At 37.0% G+C, this 16,467-nt stretch overlaps 1 protein-coding gene across 1 annotated transcript in view; it reads right to left on the bottom strand.

Moving 5' to 3' along the window:
* Nucleotides 1–3,195: 3,195 nt before the first annotated feature.
* USP7 (ubiquitin specific peptidase 7 (herpes virus-associated)) overlaps nt 3,196–16,467 on the bottom strand; it is a 41,811-nt gene continuing 28,539 nt past the window's right edge. Inside the window, exons 20-30 of the mRNA XM_010287317.1 lie at nt 15,929–16,029; nt 14,408–14,561; nt 13,047–13,114; nt 11,545–11,653; nt 11,371–11,448; nt 10,910–11,010; nt 10,190–10,289; nt 9,235–9,354; nt 7,814–7,885; nt 6,823–6,913; nt 3,196–3,818 (exon numbers count right to left, since the gene is read on the bottom strand). Coding sequence (XP_010285619.1) covers nt 3,712–3,818; nt 6,823–6,913; nt 7,814–7,885; nt 9,235–9,354; nt 10,190–10,289; nt 10,910–11,010; nt 11,371–11,448; nt 11,545–11,653; nt 13,047–13,114; nt 14,408–14,561; nt 15,929–16,029 — 1,101 coding nt within the window. The 3' untranslated portion in view covers nt 3,196–3,711. The remainder of the gene's footprint in view (nt 3,819–6,822; nt 6,914–7,813; nt 7,886–9,234; nt 9,355–10,189; nt 10,290–10,909; nt 11,011–11,370; nt 11,449–11,544; nt 11,654–13,046; nt 13,115–14,407; nt 14,562–15,928; nt 16,030–16,467) is intronic.

The raw sequence follows: 16,467 nt of genomic DNA on the forward strand, positions 1-16,467 counted from the left end.
TAAAAGCCAACAGTAAGTGACACCATGCCACATACACATCAAACACTGACGCACCCCACCTCTGTATCCAAATGCTTTAGTTCCTCTGAGAAAAAAAACCCAAGCAAACAGTAAGAGTTAGAAACCTGGAAATTGCCACAGAAGTCAGCATTTAGCTTCTGACCAGCTCTCCCTACTCTGTGAATGTCATTCTTGACACACAATCATGCCGACTCCTGAGCAACCCCTTAGCTGTCATTCCCAATCTTTTCCAAAATGAATGGACAAGACACCAATCCAGTGTTTATCCTAGTCTATTTTATTTACAATATATACAATTCCTACAGAAAACGAGTTCTCACAAAGGATATTAAATAGCAAAAACACGGGGTAGCTTAGATCTGGGCCCTGACGCCTGCAGCCAGCGCAGAGCCTGCAGGAGAGGCTGGTCCAAGCTCCAGTGGGATGCCGGGGTGGGATGCTGGCATGCCAGCTCCAGAGGGGCAGCAGCTGAGGTAGATCCAGTAACGCGGGAGGCACTGCACGCTCTGCACGTCCTGCGGTACGACATCGGCCCGATCCTTCCGACGTGTCTTGCGGCAGCACAGATTTGTCCTGGTGTGGCTAAGCAAGCCTTCTTGTATACAGGGTGTTTTTTGTTGGCTGTCATTCTCTAGTCGGCAACTATGTCACTGGTATGAATCGCTTAGATTTCACAGAATGCTTTGGACTCCTTTAGGATAAAAGGCACTATGTAAATCTACAGGAACAACACTTGCTATTTTCGTAGGGAGAATTCAGATGGGCCATTAACATCATGTTGCTCTGATGCTGTGTACCATGAAATTACATCCTTATTGCTTAACACTTATATTATCATTAACGTAATTTAATGCATTCACTGTCTATTATCCAGGTAATTCCAAACTCTGAATAAGAAATGGAAAGCACAGTAATTTAAAAGGCTGTATTCTTGCAATTTTTTAAAAATGAACTGAAGAAACGTACTGCACCTGAGAAAACCTCCTGTCTTCCTCTTCTCTTCACAGGTGCGTTTCCACATTTGACTAACAAGTTACTCGTGCTCAAAATAAAAAAATTTCATTAAAAACTTCAGTTATTGAAAACTGTGTAAGAATGCCTTAAAGTATCATCTTTTCAAAACTACTGTGGGAATAGCACAAATACTGAAGCGTGTAAAAACCAGTCATCTAAAAATCAAAAGGCACCCAAAATTTATTTTGTTAGTGAAATTTTTTTCTGAAATAGGAAATACTGCGATTTCTTAAGATATTCCCTAAAAGCTGCCAACATCCCATAAATTAAAAAAAACTTAGTGACATTCAGGTACAAGCTCCATTTTATATCAGTGTACCATAACATTATATTCGCAAAATATAATTAGGGTTTACTACTGTTGACCACAGTCTGATTTTACAGAAATACAAATCCTGACATTTACTGAAAGCCTGTAGAGACAATCTGAGTACTAGTAAAAACACCACTTGGAAGGTGTTGTAATTCTCACCAGTTCGATGCAAACACAAATCAAAGGAAAACTTTATCCACTTAAGGCATGCCATTTAAGCACTTCCCTCTACCTGTAACCTACACACTGAGATGACAAAAAAGAAAAAAAAAAAAAGAGAGAGAGAGAAAAGTAAACAACTAGTTTGCCTTGATTGGAAATGAGAGACAGTTAAAAGCACTGCAAGATATAAATTAAAAAGAAATCCCAAACACACCTAAAACTTGAGCGATTAATTAATTTTAAAGCTAAAAGAATGAAATAGATCTTGAAATTTAATTTTAAAATACTTGCTGGTGTTTTCAGTAATCACCAGAATCCATCTCAGGAAAAAGTATGAAGGCCATCACATGTACACAGCCCCTGCTAAATGTTTATTGATAGGTCTGAGAAAGGGAAGCTTCTAAGCACTTTGTTTTGGTTATGAATACAGGGAACACATTATGGTGCGTCTATTACTCTATTAAGAGAGCTTACCTTTAGAGACTCCAGATTTCACTTTACACCATTTACAATATTAGACTTGCGAATCTGGACCACAAAAAATTTTGTACAGGCAGGCAGAGTCAAGTCTACCACAAAGACTCTACTACAAGCTTTACAAACAAACTAGTAAAATAATTTTTCCATTTGTCTTAATTGTACATGGCTCCTTCCTGGAAAAAACTTTTATTTGTTAAGCTCAAATGTGACTATTTAGGAGGAAAAACAAACAAAAACCAAAAAACCCTCCAAAACCCAAAACAGTTAAACAGAAAACCCCACAAATTTTCCCCAAAACAACCAATACGAGGATTATACAATTATCAACACTTAAGAAAAAAAACACACCTTTAGCAAGACCTCACAAATTAAAACATTTCCCAAAACTCTATTTCCAAGGAGAGGAGAAGTCTTCTTCAATGTCCATGTCATCACTCACCGAAAAAAAATTTTATAGAAAATTTTATTCAACATACAACATTTTCCAGCAAAAAAAGGCAATATACAGGAAGAGTTGTTGTACACTGCGGCTACAGAAACAAAATAAAATACTGGAAAAGAATGTAAAATTAAGTGTGAATTGCTGATTCTATCTTTACTGCACTCAAAACTAGACACGCGGCTGGCATTAGCTCCAAAATAAAAGGAAGCAGTCTGGGGACTGAAATAAAACTACACACAATGAATATCAACATCAGTGAAATTCACTTGCAGACTCACCCAACAAAATTAACCTCCAAGTGTTAAATTGTACATGTTCATTCATTAAATATACAATTTCATTTTTTCTTTTTTTCTTCTTTTTTCTTTTTTTTTTCCCCTCCTTTTTTTATACAAAGTCAACAGCTTACTAAACACTAGTGAGAGCATGCCCTCTGTGCTAAAAGGCTATTTCTCATGTTTTCCCCATCTCTTCCCATGTTAACTAAATTAATGATATTTATAATCCATTCACTTGCTTTTGCCAACTTTTGAGTGTCATTCTATTTGCCAGAAGATGGCATAATAAATCACAATAGTATTTATCAATGGTTGAAAATTTAATAAAAAGACCCAAATATCTCATTTTAGGACTCAGGGCATCCACTTGGCAAAACAGGATGCAAAGTAGTGACTAAATTAAACGAAAACTAGTTTATTAAAAAAGATTCTATGCAGCTGGAGGAGACAAAAATCCCGAATAAGTGCCAACAATGTACACAATGAAGTAGAGATTGCTATTTATTGATGATGTGAGTTTTTTGCATTTACAAATGCACAAAAATGTCATTTAAAGTATAACTGAAGGAAATAAATCTGATGTGAGTCTAAACATAAGACTTACTAGCTGCTGTGATGGTGAACACCATACCGGGAAGGGCAGCCAGCCAGCTTATGCCATCTATAAACGTACTACAGACAAATATTTTGCCAATGTCAACTGTTCTACTAAACTCTTCCCTCAATATGCTGACAATTGCCTTGCATTACGTTTACCATAAAATAACTCTCATTGGCATCCAAGCTTTATAAAAACACCTTCATTTTGCTCAAAAAGGGCAGTCAATAGATACAGAGAAGCCAAACTGAACAGCCTCAACAAAATAAAATTAACATCAGCAGCAAATCCTCTTGCTGAAGACTTCAGATATAGTGCACGTGTACCAAAGTTCTACAGTTGTTAAAAAGGTGCACACACACACTTATTTTTGTCCCTTGCCTTGACAATCTGGTTAAGTAAGTCAGTTATGGATTTTAATAGCTTTTTCAAGGTAAGTGTAGCGACTTCTCTTTGGGGCTTTATTGAAATGGTCAAGCCCTAGCCATGGCCTTGGATGAGACATGTTGCCTAGAAAAGAAAAGAGAAAAAAAATAATGAGGTTTTAAGGCTAAATTGGAAAGTTTCCTTTACACAAGCTACTCCTGTGTGCCTTGTTCACAGTTTGCTAGGAATCACAGGATATGGAAGAGGACTGCACAACAGTTGCCCAGAGAGGCGGTAGATGCGCCATCCCTGGAAACATTCAAGATCAGGTTGGATGGGGCTCTGAGCAGCCTCATCCAGTTGATGATGTCCCTGCCCACTTGTCCCTTCCAACCCAAACTATTCTATGATTCTGTAACAGTCCTGCAGTCCACAGCCAACAAGGTAGATTTCCTGACCATTGCTTTCCTTCCAATAATACATTTTACAGCTGATTCTGGATCAGGTAGCTGGTTTTCCTTCTCTTCAGTCACTTACAGGGGTTTACACCAGTGAAGTGAGTGCTAAAGCAAGAAAACTACTGTTATAATTTATGGCCAGAGGCACAAAGTACCAGCTTTCACCAAAGAGCTGAGCCTGTTTTAAACAGGAAGGCATCCACCATCTGAATATGACAACCTATAGTATTTGCCATATTGTAAGTTCTCTTTGCTGTATTGTTATTCTTATCACCTGGTTTAAGTGGAAATATTTGTTCAACACATGTAAAATGCAAATAATAAGTTAATTAAGAAATCATGTAACTGACCTCTTCTTTATTTTCTGAGAAAGAAATTTAGTCATATTTAGATTGTAAAGAAAACATACAGATTTTTTCACTTGTTCTACCTAGTATGGTTTTATCTACCACTAGTTCTCATGAGAAACCACAGTCCACATACTTTGCGCAAATGGAGGAAATTCTCTTTTAAGATGTCATCAATGCAGAGCATCAAATGTTCTTTGAAGTGAAATGATAAAGGCAGAAACTAAACAGCCCCCCAGCAAGAAAAGCACACTCCTACATTCAAAGCCATCAACTGCAACCACTACAGCATAAAACACTCCACCTTTTTGGTTGCCTGCATCTGCTTTTTTTATATATAATTTCTTCAATCAAAATTATTTGTCTTTTTGTCTGACACAATGGTCAATGTCAAATATAAAAGAGAACTGCCAATCTTGCTGAGATCATTTGAATGTCTTTTAAAGAAAGAAATGAAGTCCTACACCGTTAGCGCCAGCACAGTCATTGCTAAGAGTGCATCTTTGTAAAAGGAGAGGTACACTATTGACATCAGCTACGTCAATAATATTACAGAATGCCAAAGCTTTGGTTCAATCAGTCCAGCATGTGTTAAAATTTGCTATTTGTAGAAACATGTGATCCCCACACCTTGAAATACTACTTAGATAAGGCAGCATTAGAGCATCATATTATCACCCATAGGAGAATTTTAGGGGGAATGAGTTGCATCAAAGTGTATTGTATCAAAGGGGCAACTTCCCGTGAACTCTCAAATTAAAATCCTTTGAATCTCACATTCCATGCAACTCCTACAAACAGTTCAAGTTCTCCCTTTTCCAATTTCTGCCATGATCTGTACTTTTGACCTATTTACCTGTTTAGTCTTTCAGGTTGTTTTAGCAATACTGGCTCTGCTTTACTCACAAAGTCTGACAGTTCGTTTTGGACTATTGCCTTCCCCTTCCCGCCTTCAGAAAGATGATTCGCAGAAAAAATCAGGACTCTGGCTGCTCTGACCACACAAGTAAGGGTCTATCTGTCCATCCAGAAATGTCCACCTCTGAGTTTGTCATCCAGAGACCCCTCACAACTAGTGCAGTTTTTCTGCAGGCCCCTCCAATACATGCTTCTCTGCTCACGGATGACTTGTGCAGACACAGGCATTCAAAGTTTTGGCAAGTCCCCTCATATTCACAGCCATATGAGCCATAAACCTGGCTGTGTAATATACCATGAGAGGACTTTTTGCTAGGTTCCTGCAAAGTACTCATTAATGGTATCGGTCCATGTCTCTGTGGATTTCAAAATAAATGGACAGTTACAGGATTCCTTTACAACTGTTACATAAATCCAGAACATAGCTTGGAGGGGGGGGGCGGAATCAGAGAAGTTTGGCCCTAGCACAACCCGCCAACAAAAAACAGAGCTCATAATTGTCAGAAAAATAGAACTGCAGAGAGCAAGTTGTCCTCAATCTCGTTTCTACCAGACAGAGCAGCTCACAAAAAGGAACACTCAGCTAAGCTAGGGGAAAAAAAACAACAAACAGTAAATTCAAGGCTTTCAACAGAGCCCTGACTGCAGACTCTAAGGTGCCATTCCCAGCTGAAACTCTCAAAAGATGACTCTGGTGGAACTGCTGAAGGATTAAGCTGGTTTCTCCTACGTGTAAATTCCTCAGAGAATAGAGCTTTAAATATCAGTCAAGTAAACAAGATGGTAGACCATCCACAGACAAATTCAGAACAGAGCTGCATTTGTAGCTTGGTGAATCACCTCTTCGGAACAGAAAATCTAAACAGCATCCCATTCACATATGTAACATTCTCCTTAGATTCTTCAGATTCATTGAAGATACCAAGAATGAACAAGAAGTGTCTTCAATGAATATGAGATTCAAATACCTCTTTGCAGCACACTTAAAATAAGAATCCTATGAGAATGCACCTTAGTATTATTTAGGAATAATAAGAGCACACACTCCAATAACAAATGTGAGAATCAAACATACAGGGGAGCAGATGGTCAATACAAAAAAGATGCAACTCTCTTCTGTAAAGTATGTTCTACAGACATTTTGACCCGTTTGGTAACTCAAATGCAAACTTTTAAGTTACAAGGACAGATTACTTAGTCTGAGAATATGTATTTTATAGGTGTATTAATAACTAACATATACACTTAACACTGTTAGTGTGCACACGAGCATATACAAATACTTGCTTATTTACTACATGTAATGTATTTCATGTACAAAGAACGATCTCTTTCTGCATCCCGAGTTAAGGATAATCACATTATGACAACTGGCAGAGCAGCTTCAACAGGTCAAAGGAACAGACAGGTTGTCTAACAACTCACCAGGCTGGGGCTCAAAATCTTTCAAGTTCACTTCATACTCATCTTCATTGAGATATTGGTGTCGGCCCATCATTACAATTGCAAATTTAAACTATGAAAAGGAAAGAAAAAACCTACTAAGATACCACAGTAAAATAAAGCCTTCAAGTCTAATGTCATAGGTTAACTTGCAGCTGGTTATGAGTGGTATTCTTCAGGGGTTGATATAGGCCATTCCTGTTTAAAATCTTCATCAACGACCTCAACAATAGGATAAAATGAATGCTCCGGAAATCACGAGACTGCACATGGAATCCTGTGTCCAGGTTCGGGCCCTCCAGGGAAAAAGAGATGGCAACAAACTGCAGCACGTCCAGTAACAGTCCAGTAAGACAGTTTGGGGGCTGGACTCCATGGCATACAAGCAGCTAAAGGAAATCGGTTTGTTTAGCCCAAAGAAGAAAAGGCTAACACAAGCATCTAGTCTTCCACCAACTGAAGACTGTTACACAGACTCCTCTCAAGAGCTGCACAGCAAAAGGACAAGACAAAATCATCACCAGTTGCAAAATGAAAAATCCTGGTTACACGTAAGGAAAAGAAGTGTCTTCACAATGATAGCCATGATGCTTTAAAATACAGTGCCCAGAACATGGCAGAATTCCCATCCTTGGGAGTTTCCAAACTGCAACTGGGTAAAACCCTGAGCAACTTGAATTAACTTCAAGTTAGTTCTGCTCTGAGCAGGAACCTGAAATGGGTGGCCTCTAGAGGTCCTGCACCATCTAAACTCTTCTAGGTCACTTTAATGTTTTGCTGACTATCTCTTTTGATACAGGACAGAAATACTACTCCTACACACCCTACCTAATTATTCTCTTATTTAAGTCAAGCAACTGTTCTATTGATCAAAATCTACACTTATCCCAAATCTGTGGTGTTCCAACTTCTTAAAATAAACTCAATTTAGCATCTAGAGTCAGCAATAAAAACTCTTCCAACTTGCCATTACCTTTTCAAATTCTTTTTCTTGTATGTCCAGCATTGTCTGAATCCGCTTCATAACCTCTCTGAAGTGTTCACCCTGATAATGACATCAAGATTTTTAATGTAAAAAAAAAATAATCTTGGGAAAAAAAGGGGGTGCTGTTAATAGTTCCTGCTTTAAGCTTAATTGAAATACATTGCCTTAATCTCTCAGCTATTTACAAAATTGCACAATGTCAACATCATGCACTACAATACAGAATAACAACATACAACTTGCTATAAATTCAGCAACTGTAAGTCTTATTAATTCATCATCATGCAAACTGTCCCATAAATCGACCAGGCACTGCTAGTGGTATGTGCAAGCCAGGTTAAAGGTAAGAAACAAAGTTAGATAATTAGCAGCAAAACAGGAATTTGGAAAAAAAAATTTTACATATCCTTCCTAAGCATATTACTTTTTAAAAACTCTACACCTGTGATGCTCCCCCTCAATTAGTAATTTTTGTAGTATGTTTCTGCATGCTGTGTATGTAAACTGCCCCCCAAAAAAGTGATGGATCAGCATCAACTTCAAGTCAAATAATATGTATCAACTGTCATAGACATGGAAATGAAGTGCAAATGGTTTCCACCATTTGGAAATGGTTTTACTCTATATTGATCACAGGTTTTCTCTACATTGATCAAAAATACGGAATATAGTGAAATGCTACTGGATCCAGAGACGTGGACGTATTTCTCAGTCCAAAACTTTTATAAAAGTAGGTAATTTTCATACAAACTAACATACATGAACCAGAAAAAAGTTTAGAAGCAAACTGCTAACTGCCCCCAGAAATACACTTTGATATTAAAAGAATTAGTGTGACATTCAGTTGGAGCAGCACCACATAAAAACTTAACAATTTAAATTAAGCTTTCAAAATCAGCTTTCACTCTTGTACTAACTTCCAGCCCTAGAAGATAAAGCACATCAAATTACAGAAGCTATGAAATACAAAGTCATCTTAGAAAATGTTCAAGAAAACAAACTCAGTTTTCACAATCATGTGTCTCAGTAAGAAGCCAAGCAACCATGGCCTAGCCACTCTTGCTAACAAGTTGGCATTGCAATTACTGAAGTGGTATTACAAATAGGCTTCTAGGTCCGTTGGCAGGGGTTCTGCGGGGATTAGTATTGCTGTGGTAGTATTTCAAGTCGCTGGCTACTTTCTAGATATTGCACAGACTCACCGAAACACTAAACAATCTCTATGTGCAAAAGAGAACTGAGGTGGTAAATGACTTAACCGTAAAAAGGCATGTAAGGGGCAGAAGCCTTTATTAGAAGAGCAGTATTTTCCAATACACTTTTTATAATAATCAATTTATTTGGCAATGCTTTAAGAAATCATCATTAATATAATCCCACGTGGAGAAAAAGGAGGAGGCATACTGTACCTGGTGTATCCTCAGCAAGAATGGAATTCCAAATGTCCCAAAGACCTCTTTGTGAAAATGTGCCACTGTGATTAGCATTTCGTTTTCTTTATCTATATCTACCTGGTCCAGAGGAATTTCCTAGATCCAGACACAAAATTACGCCTGCAATCAGCTAAAACGTCCCCAAAAAGTATTAAGTAACTATATACTTAATACTTATATACTTAATTAAGTAACTAAAAGCATAATTGGTGTAAAACAAGTTTATTTAAAAACAATTAAAAGAACCATGCTGTTTGACAGAGTCTTTTTACAAGACTCATTCATCCCTGGCATGACAGCGTTTCAGCTTCCCCTCAGTAAATACTCTCCTGGCTTCCCCAAATGGCTTTTTTGACATGAAATCTTCTATCAGGTGTAGAAGTAGCTGATAGCAATATCACAGACCTCTTGCCATCACTTCATTACAGTATACATTGGAAGTTTTTTGTTGGTTTTTTTTTTTTTAATTTCTGATCTTTGAGCCAAGTTAACAGATTTGCTTGATGAAATGTTTACAAAAATCACATGATAAGTATAAAAATTTGGCTCAAGAAGCTCAAACTTAACAGAAAAGGAAACAAAGTCTTCTGGAATATTTAAGTATGAAACTGGTTCTAAGGATAAACATTTACGCCATGAGTCCTCAAACAATTATTGCTAAGGGAGCAAATGTTCTATGGACAAGCCCTTGCCAAGTCTTCACGTATTGTTATAATAAACATACATTAAAATTTGAAGAATGAAATCATTATAGGGAAGCAGATGGAACAAAGGAAAAATTTTTAGAAGCATTACCTTTTAAAATACATATATATAATCATGTAATTTAGCTTGCTGAAAGTATCACAGTACTTGAAAATCAGAATCGCCAGTTGAGAGTTTCTTCTCTCAAAGTCAAGTTTTAAAGTTTCTTTACAAAAGTAGTATTTACCTCTATTCGAAACGTTCGACTTGTTGCAGGTGACAAACACTCTAACAGCTCATCTTCCTGATGGACACCGATTATTTTGTAACTTACAATTTCTAGCAGCCTTAAAAATAAACAAACAGGAAAAGCATTTTTAAAAAATTATAAAAAAACCAAAAATAATCAATGCAACATTTTTTTCTCAAACTTTGAGAAGGATTAGTGTAGTTAGGATGCTAAAAGATAATATTACTGTATTTGTAAAATTTAAAATTCAGTCTTTAGTAAAAATTAAGCTGTGAAGTTAACATGACGTTAAATTACTTCTGGCTCATAGCAAAAAAAGCCAGTATGTGCAATTACAAGACAAAAGTTTTAAATTTAAATTATTTCTTTAAACTCTCTTTGAACGACCACACTTTTAACCTCTGAGAAGTGAACAGCATGAAATGCTTGAATTGGAAACAATTATTAAGTTCAGAGTCAAAAAATGCAATTGATGAAACATGCATCTCAAGGATGTAACCTCATGAAACAGAAAATAAATAAATAAATATATAAAAATTATATTTGTAGTTAATAAAAACTCTCTTAGCAGTGTGAATCTGGAAGCTTTTTATTTTTAACAGAGTATCAGACTTCATTTGATAATAATGTTTTCTACACTATTTTAAATTCTATGGATACTTTTCTGCACACAATCTACATGATCACATAACAGAAATCAAAATCTTCCAGCTTTACCTTAATTTCCCTGAACCTTTTTCAGAGAGTTCTACAACTTTTTTACATTCTTCTAACAGGTCCCGCACACACCCATGCTTATCTGGATATACTGTTATTTCCTACGGAATTTGAAACAGAATAATCATTAGAAAACCTGAAAAATGTAACCAACCTTATTAAAGCACAAAACACACTGTATTCTTCTCTTCATGAAAAACTCATCTTTAGAAGATAACAGTTACTGAAGTGAACACCAATCACCTTCAAAGTTTTTGTTAAGAACTGGAACAAACTTTTTAAATTTTCTTTCATGTGTTTTGGCGTTGTTTTTAGTAGTTTGGTTTTTTTACATAAGGTACAACTTTGTTCTAATTTTGTGTTCTTCAGGGACAACAGGTGTGCAAACTGCACCATAACCACAGTCATACCAGCTTTGACACAGAAATGATAGCAAGTTTGTAACAGCCAGCCTCACTCACCTCTTCCCTAAACTGGCTATTTAGCCATATGCATTTAAAACTTCTTCTGTTTTCAAAATCAGTTATTTTCATTTTGAGCTTAAGGAAGAAAAGAAAAACACTTTAGGCATACTTTGTATAGGGCGGAATTATTTTTTTTTTAAATTCACACCAATAAAAACAAAAGACTCTTACCTGTTGATAGTAAAGTTTTTTAGGTTGCCTAGGCTTGAAGAACTGCAGAAGATCTCTTAAAGTACCTTCATAATTATGTCTAAGAGGATTACCAGGGCCATCCCTATAACTACAGAACGAAAAAGAAAAACAAATATCTCTTTACAATCCAGCACTGCTCAATAAATCCAAGTACCAAGTACATTTTTTATTCTTGGCTTCCAGTTTCATATAATTGCTAGCACAGCCTAAGCAGCATTATATTCAGTGCTTTAGTGATTTTTAAAAACAGGTGAGTGTATGGGAACAGAAATACCATTAAATGTGCGTGTTAACTCTCTTGGATGTTTACAAGCTCGCCTTTAATGCTTCAGGACGGCAGACCTACATTCCTCTGAAACTACTAGTAGAGCAGCACATGCTTTAGATTGTGAAAGGTTAATTTGTGGAGCCATATGACACAGCAAATTCCAGAGTGACCACAGCACTGTAAAATGTATTTGTAAAATTTAGAATTCAGTCTTTAGTAAAAGTTAAGCTGTAAAGTTAAAAGAGATTAAATTACTTGTGGCTCATGGCAAAAAAAGCCAGTACGTGCAATTACAAGACAAAGGTTTTTAATTTAAATTATTTCTTTAAACTCTCTTTGAATGACCACACAACTCCTGAGAATCAAAAAAAAAAGGGGGGGGGGGGGGGGGAGGCACCAAAAATATGATGGGGGGGAGAGCTACTCAAATTATGACAGGTTCATTGATGATGAAGGGAGATACCTACAGGTTAATAAAGATCAATCTATATTTACAGGAATACAAAATGATGGGGTAAATTTTGTGTGTGCATTATTCCTGCAGCATATACCTATAACTACTGATACTACTGTTTTCTACTATAGTTTTATACAGATTCAAATCCAGTTTTACACAACTGTGCCTGAGAATACCACTTTAATCAGAAATGTCCCTTTTAGCAGCTGGGAACTTGTTAGATCATAGTCATCTTCATTAATTCTCATTTGCAGACTTGGAGCGGGGATGAGGGGGTGGGTGTAAAAAAAAAAATCAAAACAGGACAAAAAAAAACCAGTGAAGTAACTCCTGCATAAATCAGCAAAAATCCTGCTTTTATGTACACTTGTTTCTGCTCTCCTCCATTCTAGAAATGTGCATTCACTGAAACACCACTTAGATTAGCTTAATAATTTGTCCCATACAGTCAGGCTTTGAAGTAATTAATGATTTTAGACATTTAAACAGTGATACTTTAAAATGCAGGTTTTTTTCAATGACACTTACTGGAACTCTTCTAAAATGTGCAATTCCTTGAGGCTCTAGTGTCAGCCACTGCAATACTTTAAACTGTCTATGCAACTTGCTGTGCATGCCAGAACACTAACATTTTACTGCTTAAGAATTAGTTTACAAGCTGGAAAAAAACTACAGAGTAACTGCTACTTATCTATATTTGGGCTAAGTATTTTAAAGAGTATTTCAGACACAGAACACTAAGGAAATTCATCTTACCCTTGGGACTTGAAAAACTGTAATAGCATTGGGTCTGTATTAAGTCTTTGCGCAACTGTCTTTGCAACCTGCAAATAAATTTTTTTGTAAGTTCTGAACTGAGACAGTTATGACATTGCTCTACAATCATACAGTCATTCATTGCATTTCACAAACATTATGCTACTGAAATTCTGAGAGACCCACTATGTCTACTTCCAAGGCAAAATCAACTAGTATCTTTAGCTTCTGAACAGTTGACAGAGTAAGATACACTAGGGGGAAAAAAAGGAAATTGTTTTATTACAATAAATCATTGTCACCAAAAGGCCACAAAATCCACAACAACAGCTCTACTCCTCTTTTGTGTTTTTTTGTTTGTTTTTATGTAGGGTTTTTTGTTTTAATTCTAGTATTAATGGGGAAATAAGTAAGACTTGCTCTTTGGAAATTCCCACTGTTCTTTAATTCACTCCAGGGAAGTCAGCTTGCTGGGAAATATCACCACATTATTCCCATCAGTGTATTTCATGTCACTGTGTCACAAAAAGCATGGGGAATCGCTGTCTGTATTTCCCTTACCAAAATAAGGTATACGGAACTTACACGTCAAGTAAAAATGAAATAAAAGCGAGTTGCTGAAAAGCAGATGATGAGAACAGGATAGCAAAAGCCATCCCTGACTTCCCCTGTGTAAGCAGGTGCTCAGAGTTCCTGCCCTTGGTGACAGAAAATAGACTTGTCTGTTTTTAAGTGATCTTTTTGACACTGATAAGAGCAAGTGCAGGAGAACTGTAGGGAGCCAAATCTACTCGGGTGCTTAATAGATGAGATCAACTTTATTTTATGCGTTTTTTTCAAGTTTCATTGTTCAGTTTTCTTCTTCTAACACTCCCAGTCACCTTTTCTGAGCACAAAAGGTTTGACCTGCTAGTACCACTGAGCATTAAACAGCATTCTGTGAAGAAAGCAATACAGTTTGGTCTACAAAATTAATATTGTTGGTGATATTACCAGAAGAAAATAGGTATCATTAGATTCCCTAGGTATTTAACAGCTGAATAAGTTGAGCAAGTTTTACATGTCCGTTAGAAAGCAAACGCATAATTGCACTAGAATATCATTTCCCTGACAGAGCAGAATGGCACATCAAGAAAGAATCCTATTGTCAAATAACTCATTTTTAATAAAACTGGGAGATTTTAGAGTATTTTCTTCTCACAAGCATTACCGGCTTCCTTAAATTTTTCACTACCACAATGCAAAACGTGTACAAGAACAGATCTACTCTTTTCTAAAAATATGTGTAATGCACTTGAAAACTAATGCAAAAGTTATTTTCAGAACAAGGAAACAAAAGCAGAGACAAATAGGACACATGCCTGAAAGTAATTCATCCTATTGGATAAAGTAACAACAAAGCCTGGGTCATTGGGGATGGTTTTATCACAGAAAATGACATCCACACGATGATAAAGGTCTCGGAAGTATTCTTTAGCTGTTGGTAGCTCACTGTTATCATTTTCTGGGTCATCCCTACAAGAGCAAACAAATGATAATACCATCACATATCACATTGTTACACGTACAAGCAGTTAGGGCTTTTAAAAACATGTTCTACAGTAAGTCAGCAACAGTTGAGATACAGAAAAAAAGTTTAGAAACCTTTTTAAAGAGCCACCACTCGTACACAGTAGAACTAATACAGTCAGTAGTGACCTACACCCCTGAGCATTTCTGTGCGGTGCAAGGGCAAACACGCTCGTGTGCTGTGCTCGCTCACTTGGCAATCTGCCGGTACCGACGCCAGCCCTTTCACAGCAGCATTCTAGCAGGAGTCATCCCTCCCTCCCACCATGGCACATTACTGCACATTACTGCACATTGCTACAGCTTTCCATATACTCCTGTATGAATTGCTTTGCAGAGAGGCCAGATGTACAACAGTGCGAAACAGTCGGCACAGACGCTGGTTTGGGTCACTACTGACTGGTACCCCTATCTTCTCAGCAGAGAAATAGCACCAGGGTACAAGCTGTGCACTTACCCAGGAGTCAGCAGCCAGCCAAAGGTGCATAACACCAACTGGGTCAACAGGGAATGCGAGTTCCAAGGCATGACATGAGAAATACATTCATCTCACATAATCTGGGGTAAGAGTGCTGCAGATAGACTAGCTGGCTTCCACCCACTGTCAGCCCATGGAGAGAAACAGAGCAACACAGTTGGGTGTGACCATCAGGAGTGAGAGCATAGAAGTGCTGATTTATAGCCCTGACAAGCTTATGAAAGGTCCCTTTAATGGATACAAGATGCAGGAGTTCTCCTTTGGCCTGGGAGAAAACTCAGTTGAAGCACTAGTACACCTATGAGTCGCATACGCTCAGGCAAACTGGGAGCATCTCATCACTGCAGACTGATACGGAACTCACTGTTGTGCATGAGTAAAAGGAAAAAAGGGAACGCAGTTTAGTTTAGTTCTAGGCTGAAAGGAGCTCCAAGCCAAGAGCCTTGAACAGCAGTAATGGTAGAGCCCGAGATCTGAAATGTTGGTAGGCTCTTCAGTTTCCAAGTTACAGCAGCTCCAAGTAAAAAGTTGCAGAACTTGGACACATTGCTGAACCACACTCTTGGGTAATATTAAGTCCTATTTTAGGTTATGAGTTTTCTAAACTAGGATGAAATCTTCTTTTCCTTAAATAATGTGGCATGTGATTGTTAAAATACTACCAAAATTTTTTTCATTTCCCCTTTGAATAAACAAATGAGAACTGCTGAGAACATGTCTACTGTTGGAAAATTCTACTTTGCTCGTTAAAAATGCTAAGTTAAAGGAAATTATGCTTTCAAAGTGAACCACGTGATTTAATTGCAATGATAAACTGGCACCTTAAAATACATACTTCTGAAACACTATGATGTCGCCATCCATGAGTTCATCAAGAGCTTTATCAAGAGATACATCATAGTCTTGAATCCTTTCCGTTAAATTGGGTTTAACTTCCTGCAATAAAGAACAAAAATTGTTGATCACAGAATAAAGACAAAAATAAAGGTCACAATAGTGAAGAAATCCTCAGATAAGGTAACTTGTATCTTCTTTCAACTGAAACAAACGGATACATATGTGTATGTAAATTAAATGTAATCTTAGCTAAGGTCCAGATACATCTAGTTGCTATTGATAAATCTGGCTGCTCATTTTTACCTTTGGAGTCTCACTCAAGTTATCTTTATTTTCAAGACTATTTTATCATTCAGTATTATCTTGTTAGCACTGAAAATTTTCCAAAATTCCGAGATTAATTTTCTACTGATGCAGCTTCCAGGAAGCATGGAGAACCCTAATTATGCTCATTTATTTTAATAGTGCAGAACTTTTGTACAGCAATTCACTTGTCTTAAAAAAAAAACAAACAAAACAACACCCAACCATATTAAA

Source organism: Phaethon lepturus, unplaced genomic scaffold, assembly GCF_000687285.1.
Source record: "Phaethon lepturus isolate BGI_N335 unplaced genomic scaffold, ASM68728v1 scaffold15725, whole genome shotgun sequence".
NCBI lineage: Eukaryota > Metazoa > Chordata > Aves > Phaethontiformes > Phaethontidae > Phaethon > Phaethon lepturus.